General features: G+C 37.4%; 1 protein-coding gene across 2 annotated transcripts in view; it reads right to left on the bottom strand.

Moving 5' to 3' along the window:
- Window positions 1-2,466: 2,466 nt before the first annotated feature.
- RETREG1 (reticulophagy regulator 1) overlaps window positions 2,467-11,445 on the bottom strand; it is a 122,083-nt gene continuing 113,104 nt past the window's right edge. For both annotated transcript variants that reach the window (XM_060009647.1, XM_060009648.1), the window contains 5 exons: window positions 10,087-10,171; window positions 8,020-8,157; window positions 7,177-7,241; window positions 6,854-6,980; window positions 2,467-4,700 (listed from right to left, as the gene is read on the bottom strand). In XM_060009647.1, coding sequence (XP_059865630.1) covers window positions 4,213-4,700; window positions 6,854-6,980; window positions 7,177-7,241; window positions 8,020-8,157; window positions 10,087-10,171 — 903 coding nt within the window. In that variant the 3' untranslated portion in view covers window positions 2,467-4,212. The remainder of the gene's footprint in view (window positions 4,701-6,853; window positions 6,981-7,176; window positions 7,242-8,019; window positions 8,158-10,086; window positions 10,172-11,445) is intronic.

Raw genomic sequence — 11,445 nt, 5'->3', positions numbered from 1 at the left:
CAACTTTTCTGTTTTAGCATAAAAGGATGCATAGACAGTACATAAATGAGTGTGGCCCTCTTCTAATAAAACATTCTTTATGGGTGCTGAATTTTGAATTTCATGTATTTTTCATATGTCATAAAATAGTCTTCTGGGTTTTTTGGAACTATTTTAAAATATTTATATATATATTTTAAATTTATTTATTTATTTTTGGCTGCATTGGGTCTTCGTTGCTACGAGCGGGCTTTCTCTAGTTGCAGCCAGAGGGAGCTACTCTTCGTTGCGGGGCACGGGCTTCTTATTGCAGCGACTTCTCTTGTTGTGGAGCACGCGCTCTAGGCGCACGGGCTTCAGTAGTTGTGGCATGTGGGCTGAGTTGCTCTGCAGCATGTGGGATCTTCCCAGACCAGGGCTCGAACCCATGTACCTTGCATTCGCAGGCAGATTCTTAACCACTGTGCCACCAGGGAAGTCCAGAAAAAGAAAATTATATTTTTAAATATTCCATAAAAACAGGTGGCAGGCCAGATTTGGCCCATGGGTGGTAGTTTGCCAACCCCAGTCTTAAACATTTAATCTTATAACATACTATGAGGCAGGTGCTTTATCTTAATTTTATAGGTGAAGGAAACAAGTACAGATGTTAGGCGACTTTCAGTCCCGCAGCCAGGATGTGTTAGAACCATTCACAATGACTAATGTAGAACCTTACACATGTTTCAGAGTCAAATGAAATAACAGACAATTTGGCAACACTGTCTATCCTCTTTTTCTACAGGATTTATTGGATTATAAGGCCAATATCATGCTAGGCCCATTAAAAGAACTTTAGAGTCTGTTTTGTAAGCAGGTTCTTGTTGATTGACTTTTCTTTAATGTTCAAAAAGATGGCTTAGCTGAAATAGGAAAAAGATCACTATCTTGGTTTTATACAGCTTTTTTTCCCCCGAAAATGCTTCAGGCATTTTTCTTTTTTCATTCATTCTCAAAACATCCCTGTGTGAGAGGATAGGAATTAGCTTCCTAATTTTATGTTTGGGGAAACTGAGGTGGTGGTTTGAGATGCTATGCGACTTGACATTGTGTCTTAGGGTCATAACGTTAACATCAGAACCCAGACCTCATAATTCTGACATCCCATCCTACCTTAAGTGCTTCAGTGGAAAAGGAGGAATAATATACAGAAATATAGTTCAGAGACTGTGTCTTCGTTGTGATACACGTGACCTGTGACACATGTAGTTTAGGAAGGGTAGTAGTTTAGGAAGGGTTTTCAAAATAATTTCTTATCTCATAACTAACATAGCCAGAGCAGTATAAGGAACTACCTAAGGTAGTTTATAAGGTAGTTTATACCTAAGGTATAAACAGAAAAGGAAAACTTTTAAATCGCTTTTTTCTTAAATGTAGATTTGCTTCTGGCCTAAAATCAGTAGTTTGCTGGCACTTTGCCACTTTTTAAAAAGGAATAAAGTCGCACTTATTTCAAATGTAAGCGTGACATGCCAAAATATGTGGAGGATGTTTGCCACTTGCCAAACCTCATAAAAGTTTCTTTTCCTAACATTCCACTAAATTGGGGAGGAAGCAGTTTTAAAAAATCACTTCTGAAGATTTTTAGGGTACATAAAAAGTAAAGATGTTCAGAATGAGAATATAAATATCGCTTTAAGCCTGGATTGACCTTCCAAAACAAGCTTGAACTTCAGCCCTGCTTTATTGCTTCAGATCAAAATGCATGATCAGTGTATGCTTCTCCCACTGTACGGTTTTGCTCAGCATTTCCTACAGGAAGTGAACAAAACATCTTTCTACAGCTCCTCTACAATTAAGAAGTATCCATGCTTCACATTTTAATGACTGCATACATTCTCATGGTAAGGAATCTGTAGTTTCCCACTGTACTGAATCAGTCACAGGGTTTATTGTTAGTCCATCTTAAAGCCAGAAACAGGACTATATATAATGTTCCCCCCACCCTATCCCCCGCCACACACACACACACACACACACACACACACACACACAGAAAACGAAACCCCTTGACATCCTATGTTTGTAGTATTAAGAGTACCATTATTACATTGTGTAAATTTATAGCCACATATATTCTGGAACAAATACGACTGAAGTGCATGTGTGGTTATAATCCTACTGCCCACAGAGAGCTGGTATGTCTCCACCATAGGGCTGTAACACATTTTTCTACCCTAACAACCTCCCCAAACCCCTTTTAATTTATAGTTTATAACATCTGATTCTGGCTTTACTGTTCTTGCCATCAAATCGTGAGTTTATCTCCTTGTAAGCTTGTCCAGTGACTTGTAACACATTCTTTAATTACTTAAGTTATTTAACTTCTCGTTTTCCCCTCAATGAAGAAACTGAAAAGACCTTTAAACTTTCTGACTTCATGGCCAAGAATATTTTTTAAGTGAAGAAACATACACATAAAAAAATAATAAACCTGGTAACAAACTATTTTATAAATACGTGACTGTATTTTTCTTCATGTCCAGAAACTCTTACTGAAATAGAATTCAGGTATATTCCTTGCAAACCCACACAGTTCATACGTCTAACACCAGGTTTTCATTTGTACCGAAACGGGCAAGATAATGAAGGCACAGGCTCAATTTGTATCAGTAAAGGACTCAAACACAGTCAAGAGGCACTAATGACATAGAAGCATCGTCAATCACGAAAAGCAAGTGTTCAGAGTCTGCAGTAACTTCTCTCCCTTTAATATTTGGCAAAATTCAGTCTAGATATTTTAATACCTCAGAAAGAAAAAATAAATAAGAGATGCTACATTAAAATGTCAGATGACCTATCATTACTCTTTAGACATATAAGGGAAGGGATAAAGTAAAGGGAGGGGACCACAGATTTCCTATATTCTTGGATTATCCTTCCTTTCTGAGGGGCTCAGATGTCTGTGTGCATCTGTCAGAATGCCAGCTGTACCTGAAGATTGAAGAGATGGTTGGTAGTTGCTGACATGGTCCCTCAACACTATTAAAAGTTTCTATAGTAAAAGTTTCTATCACAAAAACAAAATTAGCTTGATTTCTTCTCTTTAGTCCTTTGTTAAACAGCTAAGTGAAATGTGGTTATTTAAAAGTGATCTAAAAAGTTTAAAATAAAGGAAAAATATATTCTAGCTTCCTAAGAAGAAACAGATTACAGATTTAGACTTCTATGGCAAATAAATACACTTGAAAACCAAGCAAGTTTCTCTCCTGTAGGAGAGTCAGACTACAAACAGTTCTCGTTTCTCTAAGGCTGATGACCACATCGCTCATAGAACATACCAGCAACTAGTTTCACAATTTTAAGAGACTTTTTCCATAATATGAAAGACGAGGTTTAACCTAGTTCTGAGCAGGCAGAATAGATCTGTACTCACAACATCCCTATCACAAATATATGACAATTGAACAACAAAGCACAGCCCGATCTCTGCTTACATCGAAACCACCGTCTACATGATATCTAATTACTTGCTTTCGATGGGTTAATACCACCTGTTGCAAGACTAGAGCTGGCAGTCAATGGAGCACGCCATTTACAAGGAAGCCTAAAGTCTACAACTGCAAAAATAACATGGAAATGTACTAGCCCATCCAACGTAGTTAAATATATTTTCAAAATTGTTCCTAGGAAATGAATTTTAATAGTATCTCCCAAGTCTTTCAACCAAAGTGACCTTGATCATTTTTGTCTTTTTACATCAAAATCTACCAAAATTTTTTGACTGTTTCCAAGTATTAGGAACAGAGGGGCCAATATAGCATGTTTCACAATTAACTGTTAATATTTCAGCGAGTTACAATAAACTGTTTTTGCATGCTTGAAAAAATAACTGTGAAGAAAAAATACGGAATACTAATGGGAGGACCTCAATAATTGGGTGTTTTCATTTTGCTTTAAAAACAACCTCTAATATTCAACTCTGACAATGCAGTAAATATATATACATATATATAAAGTTCATTTCCATGCGCATTACATAAAAATAACTATGAGAAATATCAATCTATCAGTGTCAGCTGATATATATCCAATTAACTCACTGCAGAAGGGAAAAAAAAAGGCCAACAAAATTCTAAAGTAATCAGTAAAGCTCACAGTTCGAAAAGTTTTTTTTTCCTTTTTTTCTTTTTTTGCTTGTTTGAATTTTTTTGGTAGTTTGGCTGTGCTCTGTCATACAAGCTGATTCCCAGACTAATGGCCTCCGAGTAGATTTGAAAGAAAGCCTGAAGATTTCTTATTTTGCGGTGCTTCTGCTTCCTGGTCTTGTGAAAGCCCCAATTCACTCTCAATTTGGTCGAGCTCTGACTGGTCCAGTAGTTCAAAATCATCCCCTTCGTCTGTGTCCTCCCCTGGGCTGGGAGCAGCCTGAGACAGTGTTTGCTGCATGCCTGCTAACTGGTCTTTGACGGCGGCAGTCACCGCAGCGGTGATGACGTCCCCAGCCAGGTTGCTCATCAGGTGGAAGGTTTGGTCACCGCTCAGAGGAAGGGTGAGACCAGCCACTGATTGCCTCTCTGAGCTGGGTCTGGGACCGCGGTCCAACTGCTCCTTTCTTCTCTTGAGCTCAGTGGGCAAGCCAAGGCTTAATTCATCTTCATCGTTTGTTCCTGTGCCATTTTCTAGAGATGGAAAATCTGAAAGGTCTCGAGAGAAAACTTCCTCACTAGGTCGGTCAAGATCTGTGAAATGTAGAACAGAAGTTCATGCTTAAGCACCATAATAAATTTTTTTTTATGATTCAACTTCTAAGTTATAAAGTAGTCATTGATAAACCTTTACTATCTCAGATATACAAAAAAAGAAAGTCAAAGGTTTATAAGACCCTGTAATAAACCATAATAAATTTGAAACCAGAGAATTGTCTAAAAGATCCCTGCTTTTAATTGGAATCCTCTGAATCACTCTGGCATTCATCTAGCCTCCCATCAGACCCCCCCAAGTCTGGGACACTCTCTCCACAAGTACACACAAACACTACATGTCCCCCCCATGGCCTTAGCTTTCCTCTTAAACACAAAAAGTGTGTAATGACTTACTATTCAACCTGTCTTAATGTCAGCTTGGAGCTCTGACTAGAGTTTAAACGTTCACCAAAATTTCATCCTGCTCCTGGGGAGGGGATTAGCTTAAGCCAATGTGGATATGTATAATCCAAAATAAAAAATATTTCAATTGGACGTTTTCATAGATTTGGGTCCAGCAGATGGTGACTATTATCCAGCCTTTGCATTTTCATTCATGGAGATCTGTTTGAGTATCTGTAACTGTGTTTGTTTAAAGCAATGAGTTAAAAGAAGCTGCTGTTCCTTCTATTCCATATTCAACCTAAGAGCTTATGGAAACATTTAGCTTTCCATGAATATAGCTGAAATTAACCATACCGTTTTAGCAAAATATAGGTCCTGAATATATACAAGAACGCTTTAAGATTTGGGACATTTGAAAGCAATGTCAGGTTAGTAGGCAGACAGTGATTTCATTGTTTTTCACTTTTCACAGAAAATCCTTCAGTAACTCTTTGGAATCTTCAAGTTAATTAATGAAAGCCTTCTATATGGGTTCCATTATTGTTGCTCCCTTTGTTGTGTAAATCTGAGATAGGATGCTTAAGGACAAAGGGTTTGTTTTACTGGTCTTGTAGGTATGTACAGCTTGTAGAGCTTGAGAGGACTTCAGTGACCCTCTTGTTCTAATGCACTTTAAAGATGAGGAAATTGAGATCCACAGAAATCATGTCACCTGTTCAAGGTCATACAATAAAGTTAATGACAAAAGCAAGGCTACACTTGGGTCTCCCAATCTCCAAACCTGTATTTTTTCAACACTACACAGCCTTCTTCCTTCCTCTAGAAAAAGAAAGTGTGTTCTTGCTTATAAAGACACATATAAAATAATTTATTCATAATCCTCCATTATAACCTGCTTATATTTTCAGTATATTGTTAAAATGACTTGAAATAATCCAATGAGACTAGCGAAAGTTATTGCACAAGACTTGTCTCAAATTTCATTTTAAATTGTACTTAACCTAATTATAAAAGATAAGAAAGCTTTTTTTTTTTTTAAACTAACTTGGAAGAAAAACAAGTTAGTTAAAAAAAAAAAAAGTATATGAGAAACCCTGAAATCAGCTTTGGATTTGGGAAACTTGCCCCCCATGCTTCAGTCCCTCTTAATAAGGACTAGCCCTGGATATATGGGATTAGCTTCTCTCCTCCCCCGTCCCATTACTGCTATAAACAATGCCACCAGATAGTCCAGAAGTTAAGTTTTTTCATTGTCAATTGTTTGTTTTCAAAATAAAGGCAGATTTGGACATTGATTAGCTTAGATGTTTTTCTCATACTCTTCAAAAAAATAGCTTTTGAGATATAATTCATATACTATAAAACTTACCCTTTTAAAGTATATGATTAAGTGTTTTTTAATATATTCACAAAGCTGTTCAACATCACCACCATCTAATTCTAGAACAGTCTCATCATCCTAAAGAAACATATTAATTACCAGTCACCCACCATTCCCTCTTCCCCCAGCCGCTGGCAGCCACTAACCTATTTTCCTTCTGCACGATTTGCCTATTCTGGACATTTCATAGAAATGGAGTTACCCAAGGTGTGGACTTGTGTGTCTGGCTTCCTCCACTTTAGCATAACGTGTTTAAGGTTCAACCATGTTGTAGCAAACGTGAGTACTTCATTTTTATAGCCAAGTGAGATTCCATTGTGTAGATGTACCACACCTTGTTTATCCAGTCAGCAGTTGACAGATTAAATACCTTTGCACGCACTCATAATTATACAAATCAGAGCATCTAGGAGTGTGAGCATACCGTCAGAAGTGTCCGTCTGTGGAGTGTATCCTTCTGAAAGGTTGAAGGTCCCATTGTCAGTCCAGGAGACCTCGGACACATCTGTGTCAGACACAGACAACTCTTTGGCGGCAACGGTCAGGCTAATCTGTGTTAATATAAATACCAGTGACACATTTCAAACTTCTGTGGGGAATCTTTTGAAACATTTTCCTTTCGATATTGTTCAATCATCTTAGAGAAACAGGAGGAGTCTATTAAGAATATCATTCCAGTTTTGGTACATTTAGATAAATTTACAGTCAAACCACACAGGAACAAATTGAAAACTAAACAAAAAATACCTTAGGACAGAGAGCTGAAAAGTCTAATTCACTGTCATCTTTGTGACTTTTTTCTTTATCTGCTTCTGTTGGGAAAAAATTTGGAAGCTTTCAGTTTCCTGGCCAGCTTAGACAGCGTGTATTTTACCCATTAGATATCCTTATCCCACCTTCCTCATATTCTCCAACGCCTCCACGTAATTAAATGTTTGCACATAACAAGGTACACGTATTTGCAACTGTTTGGTTTCCGAGGGAAGTGGTCCATATCAGTGGTCCTCATAGTGTGGCCCCTGGACTTTTAGAAAGGCAAATCCCCAGGCCCTCCCCTAGACCAGCTGAATCAGAAACTCTGGGGTATGGGCCCCGCAATCTAAGCTTTAATAAGCTCTTCAGACAATTCCGATGCTCCCTGTAGTTTGAGAATCTGTAAGGTCACAAGCCAAGTTAAAAAGTGAACAAGGAGCACATTAGTCTTCCCCCTATTTTCTTTTCCTTCCCGTTCTACTGGCCCCCTCTTACAGGGCTCCCACACACAGCCCTACCTGTGTCATTTGTTATTTGCAACCGTCTACTCCCAAAGAAAACGATTTAGAGAAAATAAATGATAAGTAGCAAATACAGAAGTGTTGAAGCCTTTTCTCTCTCCCCTGACAATTTGGATTAAAAAGGCGATTTGTTTTATGTTTGAGAAAAGCATAAAAGCCTAAAACAGGAAAAAGCTATGTTACTTTGGGGGGATTTGCTTCTGTAGTAATATGTGGTGAAAGGCTAAAACACCCTGAAATATATTAAAGGTGATTTCATAATAGCCAGCTGATGTCTCATCTCATGCGTGGAATCTAAAATTCAAACGTTACCTACCAGCTCTCTCACGTTTCTTCTGGTTAATATATTCTCTGATTCCAAAATCTAGTTTCAGCAGAAATGACTTGATTTTGTTGTATATTTTTTGTCCAATATCATTACACTTAAAAAATGGACACAGAAATGCACATAGTACTGCAAGATAAGGAGGAAGAGAGTTTAAGGAAAGTGACCTTACTTTCCAAAGGCTACATCTTAGTATGTCACAAAATTATTTCAGTTCCCTTACGGACAAATTGGGTTTTTTTTCTTAAGGAAGCGCCTCTGTGAAATAAGTCCATAGTTTTTATTCTTCCCCCTGTAATGAAACCATTTTCTCCTATATACACACAACCCAACAGTCATGGTTTTCAAAGACTTGCAATTAGATAACTCCATCCCTTCAATCCTCTTACCCTCAAAATTTATACAAAGGTTACGTGCTTTCCCGACAACAGTCCTGGATTAAAATATCAACTCTACTTATTTGTTAAATGATCATTTCTCCATAGAAACGTTATTAACTATCTGTTAGCCTCTCGTCAGTAATACTGGGATAATAACCTCATCTCTTGGGGTTGCTGGGAAGGATAAATGAGATAAATACAGACCATCTGAATAATGCCTTGCCCGTATTAGACTCGCTTTCCCTAGCTCTCTTCTCCTTTCCCTCCTAAACAAGGCAGATCAAAGGGCTGATATTCCACAGGAGTTCTACTTGGGAGAACGGATGTGAGCTCTGACCATTGGCCCTTTGTGTGAGGCATGAGGAATACAAAAAGAAATGAAGATCAACACAGGAAAGGCGTTGTATTCCCTACTGTTTATTTCTCTGCTGTTGTTAGGACACGTGCCCATTTACCTTTTAAATAGGAGTTGCAAACTCAAATATCTCTAGAAGACAAGGAGGTATCTGTAAATGTTAAAGGCTGGTGCGAGAAAACTAGGGAGATACGAGGGTTGGTTGGGTGGAGAGCGACTGCCCCATCTAAAGGCGGCAGGGCCAGATCTTTATATTTTTTAGGAGAAGCAGGAAATCGAAACTTTTTTTACAGCACTTTTGAGCTACAATTGACATACAATAAATTGCACATATTTAAAGTGTACAATTTGATGTTTTGACATATGCATACAACTAAGAAACTGTCATCATGATAAAGATAGTGACCATACCACCCCCAAAAGTTTCCTCATGTTTCTCTTAATCCCTCCCTCTGGTCTTTCCCTGCCCTACCCGCCTCATCCCCAGGCAACCATTTATGTGCTCTGTCACTAAAGATTAGTTTGAATTATATATAAATGGAATCAAACAGTATGTAGTCTTTTTTTTTACCTGGCTTCTCCCACCCAATCTAATTATTTTGAGATTCATCCAGACTGTTGCATACATCACTTTTTTAGTGCTGAGTAGTAATCCATTGTATGGATGTACCACAGTTTGTTCACCCATCTATTTGTTGATGGACATATGAATTGTCTTCTGTTTTTGGCTAACACAAATAAAGCCACTATGAACATTTGTGGACAAGTCTTTGTATAGGTGTATGCTTTCACTTCTCTTGGGAGAACACCTATCTGTGGAATGCCTCGGTCACATAGTAGCTTTTAAAAAACTACCAAACTGTTATCCAAAGTGGTTGTACCATTCTACCTACCCACCATATCCTGGCTAACACTTGATATAGTCAGTATTTTTAATTTCAGCCGTTTTGGTGGGGATATAATGGTGTCTCATTGTGGTTTTAATTATATTTTGAGCCGCAGATCATGCACAACGGCAAAAGTACTCACGTATTTGTGGGGGGTGGAGAGTGGAGCTTGTTTACAGCTTTATTGACATAATTTAAAATAAAATGAATCACTTATATATAACCTTGCATTTTGACAGCTATTCTTATAATTTTGAAATAGCAACATGTCTCTAGAGAAAGGAGAAACTTTGTACAGCAGGAAATTAAAGAATAATCAACTTGCTTTATAATCAAGAACACATCCCTCCTCTTCTAAACTGTGGAACGTCTTGTAGACCATTAAATGATACCATATGTGTCACATCAATTAGACAAAATGTTCTACTATACTTACACAGTAGATAGCTCAGTATAACCCCAGGAATGTAACTTCCCAAGATCGTAAAAAAGGTGCATACACTGCAGACCAGGAGACAAAACTAAAAATAATAGAAGCAACATGTGACAGTTGTACATAACATCAAGATACTTTAGAGCACAGGATATACACAAAATTATTGATCTATATGCCATCTATCATGTTATGGCAAATGTCTTTCAAACAGTGTTCTCTGCACTTAGATCTGACTAATGACTGCTGTGTTCAACCAGCCTTAGCCCACTTTAACATTAAGTGATAATCATTTGGAAGGTTCCAGAAGCTAACGTCTGGCACAGAGAACAACATCTCCCATTAATCATGCCTGCAGCTGTATTACCAGATGCAAGAGACCTGAAGAATAGTATGTACCCAGAAACTTGTTTTACTCAGGGTCACTCGCTGAAAACAATGCAGCCCGGTAATGAAATCTGTAGGTTCAAACTGTTTCTAAAAATCCACAGAAATTCATAAACACAGCAAAACATGTTATAGAAATGAGAGGTATTTACATAAATATAACAGTAATTTGCACAGCTGATAAGCAGCTGGGATAAATCGACTGGCCATTACTATCCTCCTTCCTAACCATATCTGTCCGGCCAATGAAAGTAAATTCCACCAGTGAAATTTGATTATATTCTTTCTGTCAGTTGAAGCCAAAAGAATCTTGGTTGTTTTAAGTAAGTAAAACATCAAGACAGAAAAATTCTCCCATAAAGTCTTCACTTCTTTTTCACACTCTATTATTTAAAATAAACTATCTTACTTCTTTGCTTTCCCTTTAAATTATGGTACTAAATTTCACTGATCAGCCAAAAAAAATCATTAAGGGAATTTCAAAAAGACACACAAGGAAAGGATACAGAACTCTGATCAATAACTGATTAAGAGAAACAGCAAGGGGGTCTAAAATTCAGATTAACTTTGATTTTTCATTCTTGGCACAGGGTTAATAAATTCACTAGTCAAAAGGAAAACAAAATTAAGAGCTGTTTCTCAAACATCAGGGATCCTTGAAGAATATGGAATTCTAATAGCAAAATGGAAGACGAAAGACCATAAAAGTTAAAAGAACAAATAAAAGCATTACTATATCCAGAATTCAGTTTCACGAAGGGATTTCATATTATCCACTAAATTTGTAGCATCGTTTTCTTACGTTAATTGACTTGGGGTATATTAATGCAACCCAATGCAGAAGTTTAAGTTCAGAATCTTCTAAAAATGTGTTTAATCATCTCAGTAAAATAAGCATCAAAAACACAAGTCACCCCACCCCGCTACCATGTTGATATCTTTTCTAAAAATCAGCTTCAGTGATTAAAATAACTT

The sequence above is a fragment of the Delphinus delphis genome, chromosome 3 (assembly GCF_949987515.2).
Source record: "Delphinus delphis chromosome 3, mDelDel1.2, whole genome shotgun sequence".
NCBI lineage: Eukaryota > Metazoa > Chordata > Mammalia > Artiodactyla > Delphinidae > Delphinus > Delphinus delphis.
The sequence above is the reverse complement of the archived record's forward strand: the minus strand, read 5'-3'. Positions and strand labels throughout refer to the sequence as shown.